The sequence below is a fragment of the Protopterus annectens genome, chromosome 2.part1 (genome assembly GCF_019279795.1).
Source record: "Protopterus annectens isolate FY-2018-M chromosome 2.part1, PAN1.0, whole genome shotgun sequence".
Lineage (NCBI taxonomy): Eukaryota > Metazoa > Chordata > Ceratodontiformes > Protopteridae > Protopterus > Protopterus annectens.
This window is the reverse complement of record NC_056729.1, coordinates 972,876,342-972,895,263: the sequence shown is the minus strand read 5'-3', so window position 1 is coordinate 972,895,263 and position 18,922 is coordinate 972,876,342. Positions and strand designations below refer to the sequence as shown.

General features: G+C 43.0%; 1 protein-coding gene across 1 annotated transcript in view; it reads left to right on the top strand.

Moving 5' to 3' along the window:
• BOD1L1 (biorientation of chromosomes in cell division 1 like 1) overlaps nucleotides 1–18,922 on the top strand; it is a 2,284,811-nt gene that overhangs the window by 291,391 nt on the left and 1,974,498 nt on the right. Inside the window, exon 2 of the mRNA XM_044062584.1 lies at nucleotides 13,908–14,032. Coding sequence (XP_043918519.1) covers nucleotides 13,908–14,032 — 125 coding nt within the window. The remainder of the gene's footprint in view (nucleotides 1–13,907; nucleotides 14,033–18,922) is intronic.

Genomic DNA, 18,922 nt, shown 5'->3' with positions numbered 1-18,922 from the left:
GCTTCATTACTTAATCTTTCAAAAGCACAGTCTTCAGACTAATCCAAATTTCCTTCCAGAAGTAGCATTGGAAGCTACCCTTACCCAGTCTATTAACTTGCCAGTTTTCCCAAATTTCTTAGTAAAGGAGTTTATCCCTTGTATTTGATGGATGTTCACTGCCAGTTGAGATGCTACCTGCAGAGTACCAAAGGTTTTGGGAAAACAGATCAACTTTTTATTTCCTTTTCAGGAAGTGAACTAGATGATGATGTTTCAAAATTCATATTGTTCAGATGGATTTCTGATTGCATTACTTTTGTGTATAAATAGAAAGGTTTGTCTCTCCCTGAAAACCAAGAGCTCATTTAACCACAACAGTTGCAACTTCTGTAGTGCATTTTGCAAGAGTGACTTTTGATGATATTTTTGCGGAAGCTACTTGATATACTGTTCACAGCTTTATTTCTTATTACAAGCTGGATATGCAGTCTAGATCCCTTGCATCCTTTGGTTCCACCATTCTTCAGACTATCCTTCCAGGAGACCACCCTGGAATGTTAGTAGCTGGGCAATCTATCCCAACTGTTGAATGAGATGGAAAAGACAACATCGGATAGAAAAAATATGTAATTATCATAATGCTAGATCCATGTTGTCTTCTTTCTTTTGGGTTTATCTTCTCTCCCTGCATCCCCCTTAAATAAATTGTCATCATATGGCTCTTGCCTGACCACTTTGGATCTGGCAAGGGCCTTGTCTGATATACAGTTAAATATATATCTATTGGCTTTAACAATACAGTGAAGGTCTAAGCTTTTTGCTGCATGTATTTATTATACTTCTGATTCTGTGGATGAAGAGGTGATCAGAAAGAATAGTCTTTCACAGCTTGAAAATGTAGGCAGAGATCACTGTACATTTGTCTGTAAGAAGTAGTATAATAAGGGGGCTTCTAATCTGTCAGGGTAACGTAAGATGATTGTTGTTTTAAGAATCTCTGACATCTTTTGAGCTGGATTATAAGTTCATAGGTAGGTACTAGGCTATCTGCCAGAGGGCATTTATAAGCCTAGCCAAAGTGTGTCGGCTTTTGCAGCCCCATTGATTAATTAACTGATCCTCTGTCAAGCAGAGCCAATAAAGTGATCCCAGAAGTCTATTTTCTGTTACCCATCCACTCATCAAGGTTTCTCTTGAAGAGTGTTAATGAGGGGCTGTGCTAATGTAGTTTGGAATTTTGTTCCAAAGCACGGGGAGTCCCTGTGACAGGAATCTATCCCTCCAGCATGTTCTATTTATTGTTGTGGCGAGGTTTAGCTGACTAGAGTGCGTGGCTCACAGTGACTTGGATTTCTATAGGTGGAGCATTAGGTGGAGCATGTCCATCAATTCTGAGTTGGACATGGCTTTGTAAGTCAGGCAGAGATCATCTCTGAGTAAGCGATATGCCACTGAATACAGCTGGAGTTTTTTCAGTCGGGCTGCATTGGACATATGTTTGAGGCCAGTAATCTTCTTGGTGAGGTACTTTTGTGGTCTTTCCAGCTGTTGGAAGTGTCTTGTGAGGTACATCCCAAATGGGGCATTGTACTCTTTGATGGGTTTAATGAGTGACGAGTAGAGGGGCACTATAACCTCTTTATTTCTAGATGCGAACCCCTTAGTAATTAGATGGGCCACACAGAAGGATTTCCTAACTACTTTGGCAATATGATTGTCAAAGGAGAGATTACCGTCTACCTGGGTCCCCAGATCTCTTATTACCTTTTTCTGTATTAAGGGGGCTGCCACCTATGTGGTAATTCATGGGTGTTTTGTTTTTCCCAAACGGGATGACTATGCATTTTTTGGCATTTAGCTTGAGGTCATGACTTTGACACCAGGTGTCCATCTCAGTAAGGCCCTTTTGGAGGATGTCCGTGTCAGCCGGCGAGTTAATTATGGCTCCCAGTTTGCAGTCATCGGCGAACTTGGTTAGCCATAGTCCTCCTGTGTTTGCCTGTACTTTCATAGGTTCATAGGTTGGTACTAGGCTATCAGCCCTAGGGCCTATACATGCCTAGCCATAACAATTCCCTGACTATTTCTTCCCACACTGTTTACTTCCCTGGACCCCTGTCTAACAGGGTGACTGACGTGATCCCTGGGGTGAATTTCCTTTCTCCCATCCAAGCGTCAAGGTTCCTTTTGAAGAGGGCCAAAGAGGCACTCTGCTTGACATGTATGGGCAATCTATTCCAGAGTCTGGGGAGTCTCTGGGTCAGGATCCTATCCCTCCAGCATGTTTTGTTTATTGTGATGACAAGGTTTAGATTTCTGGAGCGTGTGGCTCTGAGGGATTGGGATTTCTTTAAGTGTAGCATGTCCAATGGCTCTGGGTTTGACATGGCCTTGTATGTTAAGCAGAGATCGCCTCGGAGTAGACGATATGCGACAGAGTATAGCTGGAGTTTTTTAAGGCGGTCAGCATAGGGAATCTGCTTTAGGCCTGTGATTCTTTTAGTGAGGTATTTCTGCGGCCTTTCCAGTTGTTGCAGATGTCTTGAGAGGTACATACCAAATGGGGCGTTGTATTCTATAATGGGTCTAATAAGGGATGAGTACAGTGGGATAATGACCTCCTTTTTTCTGGATGAAAAGCCCTTAGTGATGAGGTGTGCCTCATAGAAGGATTTCCTGACTGTTCTGGCGATGTGGTTATCGAAGATGAGACCACTGTCCACCTGTGTCCCTATGTCTCTTATCACACTTTCGGTGTTTAGTGTACTGCCACCTATATGGTAATTCACGGATACATGTTTTTTCCCAAAGGGGATAACTATACATTTCTTGACATTGAGCTTGAGCCCAGGGCTCTGGCACCAAGCATCTGTTTCTATAAGGCCCTTTTGTAGAGTATCCACATCATTTGGGAATTCAATAATGGCTCCCAGTTTGCAGTCATCTACGAAATTTGTTAGCCAGAGTCCCTTAGTGTTGGCCTGTACTGCCAAACAAGAGCGGTCCCAGGACTGAACCCTGAGGTACTCCACTTGTCACTTGTCTGGAGCTGGATTTGGAGTTGACTACTTTTACAGTGTGGGTTCTATCAGTAAGCCAGTTAGCAATCCATTGGGTGACGTAAGGATTAATGCCCAGCTTAGTAAGTTTATCTATGATTCCAGAGTGGGGGATGGTGTCAAAGGCCTTGGCACGGTCTAGATAGGCTGTGTGGACCACCTTACCCTTGTCCATGGCTCTGGAGACTGATTCGAAGAAGTCAAGTTCAGGAGACAAGATCGACCCTTCACGAACTCAAACTGGGTGGGGTTCAGTGTTTGTAGGTTGCCAATGTCTTTGTTTATAAGTTCCATGATAATACGCTCCATGGCCTTGCAGATAAGGCTCCTCAGACTGATGGGACGGTAGTTTCTGGGATCCAAGGTGGATCCCCCCTTGTGGAGTGGGATAACTGTAGCTCTGCGCCAGTCAGTGGGCACAAAACCTGAGGTGAGGCTATGATTAAACATGACACTTAGGTGAGGTGCCAGTTCATATTGTAGTTCATGTAGTACACAGCCCGGGATGTCATCTGGTCCCATGGATGCTGTATTCTTAGTTTTGGAGAGTGCGTTTTTGTGTGGCCATTATTACCGGAATTTGGCAATCGTCGGGTATTGAGGTGGGCCATTTAGGGGGTGAGAGGGGGGTGAAGTTGGCACTGAATCGATCTGCCAGGATATTGGCAATATCCTTGGGATCAGTATATTTAATGCCATTCTGTTTTAGCTCAGAGCAGATCTGAGCATTGCTATTTAGATTCTTGACATAGTTATAGAATGCCTTGTGGTTGTCTTTGGAATCTTTGGCAATTTTATTTTCGTAACTAGCTTTGAAGGATTTTATGAGAACTATATGCTGAACAGTAGGGGTCCCAGGACAGAGCCTTGCCGGACACCACTTGTGACTGGTTTAGAGTCTGCCCTGGAGCCCGCTATTCTTACCGTGTGAGTTCTGTCTGTAAGACAGTTGGCAACCCATCACGTGACGTAGGGGTTTATGTTCAGGCTGGTGAGTTTTTCTGTAGTACCCGAGTGGGGAATGGTGTCAAAAGCCTTGGTGAAGTCAAGGTAGGCTGTGTGAACCACCTTTCCCTCGTTTGTGGCCTTGGTGACTGTCTCGAAGAAGTCAACCAGGTTTAGTAGGCATGATCTGCCCTTAAGAAAGCCTAACAAGGTCGGGTCAAGTGTTTGGAGGTTCCCAATGTCTGTGTTAATGAGTTCCATGATGATGCGCTCCATAGCCTTGCAGACCAGGCTAGTCAGGCTTATGGGGCTATAGTTACCAGGGTCAGTTGTGGCCCCTCCTTTGTTGAGAGGAATAACTGTTGCTGTGTGCCATTCTATGGGAACTTAGCCTGTGGAGAGGCTGAGGTTGAACAGCGTGTTTAGGTGGGAGGTTAGTTTGTTCTGTAGTTTGTGCAAGACGCAGCCTTTGACACCATCTGGTCCCATTGACGCTGTATTTTTGGCTTTTGAAAGGGCTGTTTTCACCTGTGTGTCTGAGATTTTTGTGACACTACACTTTTCCAGTATTGTTGTGGGCCCTTTTGGAGGTGAGAGGGGGGTGAAGTTTGCATTGAATCTATCTGCCAGGATGTTGGCAATATCAGTAGGTTCAGTATATTTTGTGTTATTTTGCACTAGTATAGTGCATATCTGCGAGTTGCCACTTAGATTCTTAACATGGCTAAAGAAGGCTTTGTGGTTATCTTTTGAATCCTTGGCTATTTTTCTTTCAAAGTTAGCCTTGGATGATTTAATGAGGGACCTTAGTTTCTTACTGATACTGATCAGGGATGTCTTTTCTTCTTGGGATTTGCTTTTTTTCTGAACTAGTTTCCTCCTTCTTTTGTATAGCCTGTTTATGGCAGGGGTCCACCAAACTGGTTTCTTTCTCTTAGAGGAGTGAGTCTTGGTTTTGCTAGGGATGGCACGATCCATGCATCCTTGTAGGTGCTCATAGAGTGCATTTGTAAATGTTTCTGCATCTTGGGCAGCATTATCCTTTAGCGTGGGGGCTGTAAAACTTACCACCTCTGTCTTAAGTAAGGTGAAGTTTGCTTTAGAAAAGTTTTTTACTGTGGTTTCCTTAGATGTTCATCGTGCATACAGCTGCAGTCATAACAGATGGGTTTTCCTGCCATCAGGCGGTTCCTCAGTCAGCCGAATTCCAAAGTCTAGGTCCGGCTTCTTCCCTGACGTCAGTGCGCCAGGGGTATAAAAGAACCAGCCGACGCCATTTTCTTCAGTCTTTCTTGCCGCGCGGTGCCCGAAGCAGAAGCAGTTCGCAAGTGCCTGTCGGCCAGCTCCTGAAATTACGAAAATTTTGCAACCGAAGTCTTCTTGAAAGCTAAGTACCCCGTTGGGGAAACTTTTCTTGCCTCAGACCGATGTCAGACAAAGTTAATAATTGTATTTCTTGTGGGAAGCAAATACCGCATAAGGATTTTCATTCCCTCTGCATTCCTTGCTTAGGCCCAGACCACGACGTCTCGGTCTGTCATTTTTGTGCTACATTCAACAAACGCACCATTAAGCGTCGGGCGGAGTTCGCCCAGCACTATTTTGGCAAAAAATGTAACTATATTATGTCATCGGACACTCCGACTCCAGTTTTGTCTAAAAAACGCAAAGATAAGGACCGACACACGAGGTCCGCGGCCTCTACCGACACCACGCCAAAGCCGACTACAGTCCGGTTCTCAGCGAGGCGCCTACGCAGCCCCTGCCTACCGACGACACTTCATTGGCGGTGTCTTCTGTGCCCGAGGTCGCTGGCTCCTCGGCCCACACCCTAACTACAGATACCGAAGCCACTCTTGGTGGTGAATCTCAAAATGTAGGCAGGTCTGCCTCCTCTCAAGGTGTCTTCAGACCTTCCTCTTCTTTTTCTATCAAGGCTTTCACTAAGTCTAAAGCAGCCATGCATTCTAAGAGACAAGCTCCACAGGGCCCTTCTCCAGGCCCCATGCCTAAAAAACAGATGCTTAAAATGGCTGAGGATTTGATTACTCTTATCAGGGGTTCTCAACCCCCCCCAGACAAAAGGCCCAGAGTGGAGGAAGAATCCCCCTCCTCTGACCAGGCCTCCATTATTTCAGAGCACTCTGATGAACAGGAACATCCCCCCCCCCCCAGAGGATTACTCATTTGGGGAAACCTTGCATACCTTAAGGGAACACTTCCACTGGGAAGGCCAAGAGTACTCAGATTCCAAGAAAAGGCTTAGGGATTTTCTCTTGCTACCCCAGCACAGGCCTCTGGCTATACCTCCTGTCTTAGACATACTAGATGATGTGTACTCGGAGGCCTGCCTTAACCCAGATTCTTTACCTCCAGCCCCAGTCAAGCCTGACAGGTACTACCGGGTTCCTGACTCACACCAATTTTTATACAAAAGCCATGCGGCTGACCCAGAAACTATCTCACAGGGCCCCAAGGGAATTAAGGCCTCCACTGCTAAAAACCCATTACCTTCTGAGAGAGATTCCAGATCCTTAGAAAGGTGGGAAAAAAAGGTATACACCTCGGCCACCTTAACCATGAGGGCATTAAACTGCCAGTTCCATATGCTAAAGTACCAACAGTTTCTGTTATCACAGTTGAGAAGTAAAATGTCACAACCTGAACAACCAGACTTGAAGGAGTTGCAGGATTTGATACATAGTGCAGAACAAGTGGGTAAACATACCTTGCAATGTGGTTTTGATGCTCTAGAGGCCTCATGTAGAGCTGCTGTTGCAGGATCAGTCATACGGAGACATGCCTGGCTCAAGGAGCAAACCTTACCAGATCACGTCAAAGCTAAACTACTAGATGCCCCTCTACAAAATGTGTATTATTTGGTGTTAGAGCTGAGGAGGTATTAAAGAAAATGGAGGAAAAGGCTAAATCAATGCAAACAGTGAAAGATTTTCTGCAGGTACAACCTCCACTTTTCAGTAGAAATTGGCCTTCCAAAAATTGGTCCTTTCCAGCCACGGACAGACCCCAAAGAGGTAGATACAGGCGGCCGAGGGGCAGAGGGTAATCTCAAGGATCGTTTAGAGGCAGACAATGGCAAGCTCCTACACAAAGAGGTAGTGAGGATAGTTCGCAGCCATTCAGAAAGCAAGCCCAATGACTTTCCCTTTTGCATGCCAAGCAAGGCTCAAATGGCAGCACCCTTAGGTGGAAAACTGGCATTATTTTCAAAAAATTGGCATATTGTCACAAAAGACAAATGGATCCTGGACATTATAAACAGAGGTTACAGATTCCATTTTCACACCCTTCCAAAAATGAGAGGCATGCCAAACCTGCCACACAATCAAAGGGCAGAGGCACAAAGACAAATTTCAGATCTCATGGACATGAAAGCTATTCAAGAGGTACCTACTCACGAACAAGGTCAAGGTTTTTATTCCAGACTATTCCTGGTACCAAGGAAGGGAAAAGATTGGAGACCTATTTTGGACCTATCCATCCTAAACGCACTTTTACTCATACCAAAATTCAAGATGCTCACATTACAGCAGCTTCTTCCCATGCTGGGCAAGGAGTCTTGGCTGGTAACATTGGACCTCAAGGAGGCATACCTGCATGTCCCAGTCAGACAAAATTGCAGAAGATACCTCAGATTTCTTGCAGGTTCAACCCATTATCAATTCTCTGCATTGCCCTTTGGCTTATCTACTGCGCCCAGAGTATTCACGAAATGCCTGGCATCAGTAATTGCCTACTGCAGACTTCAAGGGATACAAATATACCCATATTTGGACGACTGCCTGATCCAAGCGGACAGCAAGCACATACTTCTGAAACATCTGGCTTTTGTAATAATGTTGTTGAATTCTCTGGGATACACAGTCAACAAAAAGAAATCAAGGCTAATACCCTCTCAGAAAATAATTTTCCTGGGTGCCAACTTGAACACAAACACCCAGATGGCCTACCTCACGCCAGAGAAGCAGGGGCAACTAACTCAATACTTCAGAACACTAGCAAATTTCACCAGGCTGACTGCAAGGAAAATCCTGCAGGCTCTGGGATTCATGGCATCTTGCATCCTACTAATCCCATGTGCAAAGCTGCATATGAGGAAATTTCAATGGTACCTGAAAAACCTATGGTCTCAACACAGCCACAGTTTGGAAACAATAATACCACTAATTCCATGTCTTCAAAAGGAATTTCTGTGGTGGGCTCAAGCATGCCAAACAAACACAGGTCTCCCATTCTGCAAGCCTCAAGCAAATCAAGTCATCACAACAGACGCCTCGGACTACGCCTGGGGGGCGCACATGACAGATCGGTGCATTCAGGGAAAATGGTCCCAAAAGAAAAGCACCTTCACATCAATCAAAAGGAAATGCTAGCAGTAATAAATGCTATTATAGCTTTCAAAGACCTTCTGCATCCAGGTCAGCTATTGATAAGGACAGACAACACCACAGTAATGTGGTACATAAACAAACAGGGAGGAACCCATTCATACCCCCTATGCAGGCTGGCCATGTCACTTTGGAACATGGCTCTGGAATTACAAATCGAACTTCAAGCACAGTACTTGCCAGGCAAGGAAAACACGCTGGCAGACAACCTAAGCAGAAATATGACAGATCCACACGAATGGAAGTTGCATCCTCAAGTTTTTACAGAAATAATTCAAGCATGGGGAAGGCCAGACATAGATCTCTTTGCCTCCCACAAAAATCACCAATTGACAAAATTCTGCTCAAGGACTTTTCATCCACAGGTCTGGAGAGTGGACGCTCTCTCTTTCAGTTGGACAACAATGACAGTTTATGCCTTTCCACCTCTTCCTCTGCTGCCCAAAGTTCTATTAAAAACCAGAGCAGACAGACCAAAGATGATTCTCATTGCTCCAGACTGGCCAAGACAGCACTGGTACCCACTCCTGAGGAGCCGGACGCATTCCCCTCCATGGACCGTACCTCTAATGCCTCTTCTTCTGACTCAGCACATCTTCAAAACTCTTCACAGTCAGCTGAAAACACTCAATCTGGCCACATGGAAGATTCCTTAACATCACAACAGACCCTACTCTCCAAGGAAGTGCAGGATGTCATTTTGGAGGCCAGAAGGCCGTCTACTGGAAAAGCTTACTCCGCAAAATGGAAACGGTTTTGTGCCTGGAATGAGAAAAAGGGCCAGAATCCTGGAAAACTGAATTTACCTCAAATATTACAGTATCTAGCTGAGCTGCTAAGCAGTGGACTTTCATTCTCCTCCATCAGAATCCATGCCTCAGCCATTTCTGCAGAATACAACACTGATCCACCTTTATTCTCTCACCTCCTCTTAAGACAGTTCCTCAGAGGGGCTAAGAATATAAAACCCCCAAGGAAACAACGAATACCTGCTTGGGATCTCAATTTCATTCTAGAAAAGCTGACCTGGCCTCCTTTTGAGCCAGCTGCCTCAACAGATTTGCAATATTTGTCCTGGAAAACAGCTTTCCTTCTGGCTATCACCTCAGCTCGTAGAGTATCGGAACTACAAGCCCTAATGGCTGTGCAGCCTTTTATCATCTTCCATCAGGACAGAGTTTCCTTACGAACCAACCCGTCCTTTATGCCAAAGGTGGTATCCAGGGTAGCTTTGAATCAGGCTATACACTTACCTACCTTCTACCTTAATCCTCAAAACAAAGGGGAGAGACTACTACATTCCTTGGACATCCACAGACAGCTGTGTTATTATTTGGACAGAACAAAGCCTTTCAGAAAATCAGAACAGCTCTTTGTGTCCTATGCTATAGGAGCTCAAGGGAAGCCAATTTCCAAACAGACAATCTCAAAATGGATAGCCCACTGCATACGCTTTTGTTACTCTTTTCATGGTAAAACTGTACCTGCAGGCATCAGATCTCACTCCACAAGGGCCACAGCTACCTCTGCAGCTTTCCTCAGAGGAGTTCCTACCAAAGATATTTTGGAAGCAGCCACTTGGAGTTATGTGCATACCTTCTCCAAGCACTACCACCTACCATTATACTCCAAAACTAGAGCAAGCTTTGCCACTGCAGTCTTGCAGGGCATTCTGGCTCCTCCTAGTTCCACCTAGTGCCTACCACCCCTTTCTTAGCTTTGGGATTCTACCCATCTGTTATGACTGCAGCTGTATGCACGATGAACATAGTACAGTTTTGTACCTACCATAAATGTAGATGTTCGAGTGCTAATACAGCTGCAGTCCAGGTTTCCCTCCCTCCTTCCCCTCTTGGGACAGGCCTATTGGCTAACACCTCCTCATACAACCTGATTGGGGTATTCTTTTATGGTGTATTTGCTTGCAACTACTGTATTTTGATTATATTGCATTGCTTTATTACGCAAATTTATTTATTGCCTTCCTTCTGGGGGCACCTGACATCTGGGGCAAGAAAAACTGAAGAAAATGGCGTCGGCTGGTTCTTTTATACCCCTGGCGCACTGACGTCAGGGAAGAAGCGACGACAACAGACGCTGGACCTAGACTTTGGAATTTGGCCGACCGAGGACCCGCCTGACGGCAGGAGAACCCATCTGTTATGACTGCAGCTGTATTAGCACTCGAACATCTACATTTATGGTAGGTACAAAACTGTACTTTGGGGATGGTGGTGGGGTGTGGACATCCAGAGTGATTAGTTTATGGTCTGATCTAACCAGTGATGGGTTGACCTCCGATGTGGAACACCTGTCGACCATGTTGTTGATGACCAGGTCCATTATGTTTTCACTTCTGCTAGGGGAGTTTACCAGCTGATCACGGGCATTTGAGTTGATGAATTCCAGGAAGCGCTGGGCCTGGGAGTTTGTACTCGAGTAGTTTTCCCAGTGAATGGTAGGGTTATTGAATTCGCCCAATATCAGCGTGTTTGTTAGGACCTTCATGGTTTCCAGTATCTCCAAAAAGGTGGAGTGGTGGCCCTGGGTCATGGAGGGTGATCTGTAGCAGGCCACAATTTGCATAGCTGATTTGCCCGATGTTAGTTGCACATGGATGATCTCAGAGATATCATGCTGCGCCACTAACCTGGAGGTGTAGATATCCTTGGTGAATATGGATACACCCCCTCCTTTTGGGTTTTGGTCTGTGTGGCCGAAACGTGTGGTATGAGTTGTAGCCCGGTAGTGCTGGGGTGCTCTCTGGAGCCTCAAACCAGGTTTCAGTTACTGCACAGATGTCAACGTTCTCCATACTGAGAAGTGCTTCAAGGGAGTGCATTTTGAGATTTAAACTCCTGGCGTTGAGTAGCATAACCCTCAGTTTTTTCTTAATTGTGCTGTTTGCTGAGGTGGGTTTGACTTTTGAGCTTTGCCAAAAAAAGGCACTATGGGAGCAGCAAGAGCCTTGGCCATTATTCGAAAGCCTAGGGGTGACAGGTGCAAGCCGTCTCTTGCGAAGCAATGAGGCTTGTCGAGCATGTCGTCCCAGGCTGACAGACACTGGATCCCCTTTGAATGACACCAGGAGCTTCTTGAAATTGATAATTTTTTTTTATACTGAGGTATTATTCTTGGTGAGGGTGGGATGCTACTCACGGTCAGGGTCTTACCAGCCTGGGCTACATGATCAGAGAGCTCTTCCATGTCTCTTTTCATGTAGTCCAGGGAGGTATGTCTCAGGTCATTCACACCAACATGAACAATGACAGAGTCATATTTGTACTTGTTCTGGAGTTATCTGAATGCATGTATTATGTGGCAGATTCTAGCTCCCTACAGGCAGCTAACAGTAACCTTCTGCTTGTCCAGCCTAGTGAGTGGGACATCAGTGTGCCTTACTATAGAGTCCCCTATTACTAGTGTGTTAGGTATGTTATTTCGCCTTAAGGGCTGCGATTGTGTGGCACACTGATTTTGTGTTTTATGTGGTGTCTGGTTTGTAACGGGAGGTGCAAGTTGTTTGGGTGTCTGCTTTGGAGGTCTCTGATGCTTTTAAAGGTTTTTATTTAGAGCCTCCGAGTAGGATTGTGTGTATTTATGTGTATTTTTTGCCAGTGCTGTTTTAGTAGGTCTCTGTGCGGCTGGAGGTGTGGTGCAAGTGTTAACCTTCTCCTCTTGACTGTCTGTTCCAGTCTTGGGTGGAGACAGCTTAGCTTCCAGTTTGGCTGTGTAATTGCATCTCTCGCATATGTTAGTGTTTTGTGGTAGGAGTAGAGGGTTGTCAGTTTACATGAGGCAGTTGTAGCATTCCCTCAGGATACCCAGATTCACCAGCTGAACTGGAGAGTAAACCTGAAATTACCCTTTGGTCATGCCTGAATAGTAGTGTGAGCTGCTTAGTCGCTTGGTTGGTGAGGGGTGAATAAAGAGCCTTGCCCTGCTGGGCAATCAGTGTCAGAGTATATTAGTGCTTGCTATTAGGTCTGAGCAAGTGCTGGGCTGTAGGATGCTTTTTGAGTGCTTAGGTTGATAGTTAGACTAGTTTTAAGGGAAAAACTGAAGAGGAGACTTAGTGGAGCCGGGAATAATTTAGCCATAGCCAACCGGCGCTGCCCGGTGTGTAAATCAGTGCAAACGTGGTTTTTATAGTAGGGAAATGAAAGAGATTGAAATTAGCCCAAAATGGCCAATAAACTACTAACTTCTGGGCTGGAACCACTCCTCCAGGGACAGATAGGTTGCTCAAAGTTCCCCTCTCTCACAGGTGAACAGAGAAACTTCCTTCTATCCAAGTACGGTATGGGGAACTCAGAAACTAGTATCACAGCCATGAATTCAGCACTAGCCTTAAAACTGGACTATACTAGATTAGAGGGGCGGGAAACGAGGAATTTTTTTTTTTTTTTTTTAAGATAAGACAAAAACAGTAAAAAATACACTTAAAATAGCTTTAAATGAGTACAAACTATCAGAAAAGGCTGTCGCACTTTAGTGTGTAGCCTTCAACAGTTAAACAAATTAAACAAAAAACAACTTTTTAAAAGTGCAGGCAGTCAGATAAGTACAATATGTAAAAAAAAAACAAGCTTTTAAATCACAATAAACACTGGAAAATCCGTGTTTAGGCAGAAAACAGTTAAGTATAGCAAGAAATTACAGAAAACTGATACTTAATCACTCCAAAGTCTCTCTTCTAAGCTAGAAGGCTTGTATCAGTTTAAGGATTTCTAGTGCTACCCAGTAGGTTAGTTACAGGAAAGATGGGAAACAAGCACAGATGTGGTCTTTTAAACCAGAAAGTTGAAAGAGATGGACAAACTGTCCAAATGGTCAATAAACTACAATTTCTGGGCATTTCTAGGTGTTAGTAAGTTACTTGCCATATGGAGTATCGTCTTCACTGATGGACTTTGTAGGGGATATGGAGTATCGTCTTCACTGATGGACTTTGTAGGGGATGTATAAAGTGAAACTGCTATGACTTCTTATCCAAGAGGAGATACTCCAAGATACTAAGCATGCTAGATAAAATAATATCCTAGACACAACCAAGGCATGGTGATCAAATGAAAACTCAGTGACAATATGCATACTCTTATGTGTGCATCTATTTAGTGAAGGTGCTGTCCTTTCTGATTATTTGTTCGTCAGGTGTCTATCTTTGAGAACAGCCATCTTGGGAATGAGAGAAGCAGACCACTTGAAGCTATTCTGAGATCGCACTGATAAACTACAGAGTAATGATTGAAACAGAGAAGGTTTTCATGTGGTATTATGGAATAAAAAAGTGGAGAATTGCTATGAGTAAGTTGAAAACCATAAGGTAATAATAACATGGCACTTGTAGGTGAAGATAATGAGTATTTCATTTGTGCCATTGTGTATTGACTACTGACTGCTGTGTCATTCACAGAATCTTTTCTTAAAATCACATTGTTTTGCTTGATATTTTCAGTAACTCAGCTTTGTAGAGAGAAAGTATACATTGATTGCTTTATTTCCTTTTTAGCCTGCATATCAGAACTTAAGGCAACGTGTTGACAACTTTGTATCGAATCATTTGGCTGGCCATACTTGGAGTCCACACCTAAACAAAAATCAGCTTCGGAACAACATCAGGCAGCTAGTCCTTCAGTAAGTATGAATTAAACATGAACAGAAGAAGCTATTAGAGATTAGCGGTAAAGCATATCAAAGTAGCTCATAAGAACATTCTGTTTGAATGTTGCTATTTTACATTTGAATCAATTAAATAATATGCTCCTATTTTTGCATATTCTATGAACTTATTGTGAGATGCTTTGTTTTCATGAATTCTTGGGATTGTTCTTCTTGGATACTGAGCTCATGCTTTAATTTTTTCTTAACATGTATTGTACTGGCTCCTTCCTGTGATTGGAAGTGCTAGAAATACCCTTAATTTCTTTGCTACCATGTATGTGCAGACTTGAAACATGCTTCCATAGGTTGTTAGCCCTTCTCACAAATACTAGTTGCGATAAGTACTCCTTTTTTGTTTGCTGCTTGTTGCAGATTATGATACTGCTTTTTTTCCTCCGATTTGCCTGAAATAAGTTGTACGACCAGGAGAAGAAGTAAGAAGGCCTACAAACTCATCTTGTGGAAAAGCTTCATTTTCTATAGGATTTATCTTTCTCTTCTGAAAAACATCATATGTACAGCGAGCATAAGAAGAGAGAAGGTAGAAGGTAGATTTTATTCTTCCAAGATTCACAAACTTCAGTTTCATCTTCTATGTCTCTGAAATACCCTGCACCCTTGACATTACCTAGTCAGGAATTAGTGATCCCCTTCATAGTGCTAATGATCTGTGAAAATCAAAATGTCTGTTAAAGGTAAGGTAATTGTGGCTGTTTTTTATTTCCTGTGCCTCTCCATCTCACAGGTCTGGTATTTGAGCAAGTGGCAGTTTTGCACGATACTGGATCATATAACTAGTACTCTTGATCTAATAAAGAAAGGTCCAGCTTCCTTAGTTGCATAAGTGTTATTTAAGGCTGCTTGGTAGATCAAACTTTCCCAGGCTATGTGGAACCCTCACCATTTCCATAAAACATCTGTCATCCCACACACTTTGGCTCTTATTTGCTTTGCTTTGTGTTCAGATTCAGTGAAAATGGCCCAGGATACCGTTTGCTGTTTTTGACTTTTTTGCCTGATGGAGCAAGTTTTGACATTATTGTGGTTGTTGTACTCTAGGAACCAGGAAATTTACAATTTACAGTAGGGTTCTTTGATTGTCATTTCTCCTTTTTTATCAACTATAAGTTGGCAGTAGGTAATTCTGAAGGTTCAGGGTGCGTATTCTAGGACCATATCCTCTGAGTGAGTTCACCAGGATTCATTCTCATTTTGCCTGGAGCTTTGTCTTTTTGCAGTTGCTGTTATTACCAATGAGCACATTTCCATACATGAAGCTGGTCTTGTCTGCTAAAGTGACGGTTCATCCAACATTGGACATATTTTTTTATGTTGGTTTTCCTTGTTTTATTGTTGACATTGCAGGCTTATATGAAATTGCTTTTTCAAATTTTGACCTATCTTGCAGCAGTTATGTCATTGCACTTGTCAGTTTATTCAGTGGTAGCCCTTCCCAGTGTGCCCCTCCAAGTGTTGTTGGTTTGCTTATTTATCTATTTTTGTTTATGTAAATATGCATTTGTTAACTGGGGTAGATCACTGATCTCATTGGACCATTTTCAGGTTCAGTCCAGGAGCAGCAATAGGCAAAAATATTACAACAACCAGGCAAAGAATAAACACTGTATACAGTTTTTATGACATAAGCAAGCAGATTGTTACAAAAATAATTTGCAGACAAACACCTGAATAGAAGGTATAGAATGGAGAAAAGAATGAGATAGGAAATGTAGCGATGGATGTTCTTCATAGTATTCACTGTTGCAGTCCCCACTTTTAGGTTGCCCTATGTGCAGGTAGCCCAACTGTTCAGCTGCTTTATAGTAGTTAAAGAGAAGGATGAGGAGGTGAGGAAGATAGGATAAGAAATGGATAAAGAGGGGAGGCAACTGTGATTGCTTGCAATATAAAACAAATTAAAAAGAGACAAAAGTAAGGACAGTATTTTTGGGAACAGACAGAAAGTAACTTAGAAGGTGCTGTGGGATTGTTGACGTAGTTATTGGTAACATAAACAAAAGAAGGGTGCATATATCTGTCAGTTGTAGCATTTATGCTGTCTGATTCCCACTGTTCATGTAGCAATTACATTATGTGGTTCTTCTGTGGCAGGAGCCAGTGCCAAGATTTCTTGTGCCAGGTCATTAGCCTTCTCTTTATTCCATTGTCCTAACATCGATGTCTTGGGCATCATTTATGTCAGTGGCAACATCATATATTAGCTTGCCATTGGAACTGGCATATAGCTCTTTCTGACTTGGCAAGGATAGTTTTATCCACCAACCTCTCCAGGCAGTGTTACACTCCTCTCTCCAGCAGTCTTCCTTTGCTGTTAAAATTATGATATATTTTTCAGATTCATAGCCTATACCTTACAAAAAAAGTATATTGAGTCTTCTGTAGATTCTCCTATGGAAGATTCATCTGAACAAGAAGGGACCAGATGTTTAAACACAAATCACTGTTGCAGTAGCCTAAGTGTTGTGGGTCTTATCCCCTGTAACTGGACAACTTCACAAAGCTTTAGATGCCTTCTACACACACTGACTGTCAGAAGCTCAAGCAGAGTACCATAAAAGTATAGTTGGAACTTTAAAAGTCTCTGATCTTTTTTGCTGCTGAAGAAAGTGCTGTTTCAGAGGGCCTTGTGAACTTGTCAGTCAGTTAGTGGTCTTCAAGAGCTGAGCAGATAAATCCCATTTGGTAAAATCCTTCCCTTATCTTTTATGAAGAAAACCTTTTCTTTTTTTTGTAAATATAATTGTCTTTGGCTAGGAAACTAAATGTGTTCGGACTGTCATTGCATTTCTAGTTATGTAAATGCTTGTATGAACTTTCTGTGAAGAAAAAGTTTTACTTTTCACTGAAATTTTACTTACAGTGTAAAGTTGTGTGTTTGGTATAGGATACTGTGCATTCGGGGGGCTGTCAGTGGTTTACTTACTCACTTATTTTGTACCCTACATTTTACTGACCCTTCCAGATTCTGTTCCAAGCTTTTGATTTTTCTTCTTCTGCTTTACAATGGAGCAACCTCTGGGGTATTTGGTAGTACCTTTCCATGCGCACACAAAGAAGGAAGTTGTAATGTGTCTTCAGGCGTCAGGCCAACTCTTCTTCTGCCTCATCCTCTGGAGGGTGACACTGCTGAGGCAGCTTTGTGTTCCTCAGACCCCCTCCCCCAAGACCTCTTGGTTTAGCTTTTTCAGCCACCAAAGTCTGGGGTAATTGGCTCATCCTCTGCAACTGTAGGGATGCCCTTGGTGGCCAAGGAAGAGACATTTTTGTCTGTGTCAGAGAAGGGGTAGGTGAAGGGTTTTTACTTGGCCTTCAGGGACAATTAAAAGCTGCAGCCAATGTTCCTAGTTTGAGTCAGCATGTTTTCAGGAAGTGTGTGTTTAGTGAGGAAAAATATCAAGCTTCTTTTTCCATTTCTGTGGACAGGGCAGATTTACTGGGATCTGCTATGGAATTTAGTAATGCTTTTTTTAATCTTCCGATTCTTCAGGCAAGAATAGGATGAAAGTTTCTTCTTTTCCTGACAGGGAATTTATGGCAGAAGAATAGACATTGCAGGGGGATGATAGTACTTCAGGATTTTCCTCTCAGTCTGATCAGCCTGATTCTGAGGAAAGCTTGTAATCAGATTTTCCTGCTTAGGAGATTTCTTCTACTGGTACTTTATGTAAGATGAACGATGAAAGAGATTTTTCAGTGGGATCAGAGTGAGTTTTTTTTGTGAAGCTGCAGCTACCCCTCCTGTCTTGCTTGCATTAGAGAATGTTTTTCTCACTGCTTCTGTCTTACCTGATGGTTAGCCTCTTGCTTCCAAAAAGTCTGACAAATTATACAAGAACCCCAGACACACAAGTACCTGTTTACCCCATTCCCCCCTGATACAGATAGAAAAGCAGTGGATAAGTTGTACGAGAAAATGCAGTCTTTTAGCAGTTTAACTTACAGAATTTTAAATTGCCAAGTTCGCATTTAAAAGTTTTAATGTTATTTTTTGAAAACATGCAGAAGTTAATGGTGAACAATTCCTTCTTCTGAGGTAAATAATTCATTAAATGCTCCTGTAACAGCTATTTCTCATATGATTAAGTATATTTTACCATATGCTTATGATGCTGTTGATTCTTCCTCCAGAGATGTTGCTTCTTGTCAGTTTTGAAGAGACTTGCTTAGCTTCATTCTCAAACTCTTCATGTTGTTAAATTGGATATTAAAGTTCCCCTTAAATAAACTGACTCTTATCTGGCCCTTCTGCAGCTGAGGTGCTTAAGAAGTTTGGAAGGGGAAACTGATTTAAGGACAACTGGGGTTTTTCAACTCTCGTTTTTTCAGATCAAATAGTTTTCCCTCCTCATCAGCAACTTTTTCCAACAAGCAGTTTAAACAGGCAGGAGCCAGAAGTCGGAGTTTTAATAGCAATGGAGAGATGGCTCAAAAAATAATGGAAAAGGCCCTAAAATTTAAAGACATGTCCCCAGTCTTTAAAATTGTTTGCCTGCCCCCCCCCCCCCCATCTTCCCTTGTGGCATCAAATTGTGTTAGATGGCTAGTCTCTGAACGTAATCCATTGGAGGCACACTTGACAGTGGGACTCCTCCTCCCCTTGCTAGGGGATTCTATCATGTTAAGAGAATCAAATCTCTCTTTTTCCTCCTCTTTACCTCACATACTGTCTTTGGGAGTCATAGAGCCTGTGTTTCTCAATCTCACAGGTAGAGGTTTTTATTAAAGAATTTTTGTATTTCCTAAAACAGAAGGATCCTGGAGGCATATGCTGGATCTTTCTTTTCTAAACCCTTTTGGTCAAGATTCTGAAATTCAAGATGATGATGATCTTCGTGTTTCACT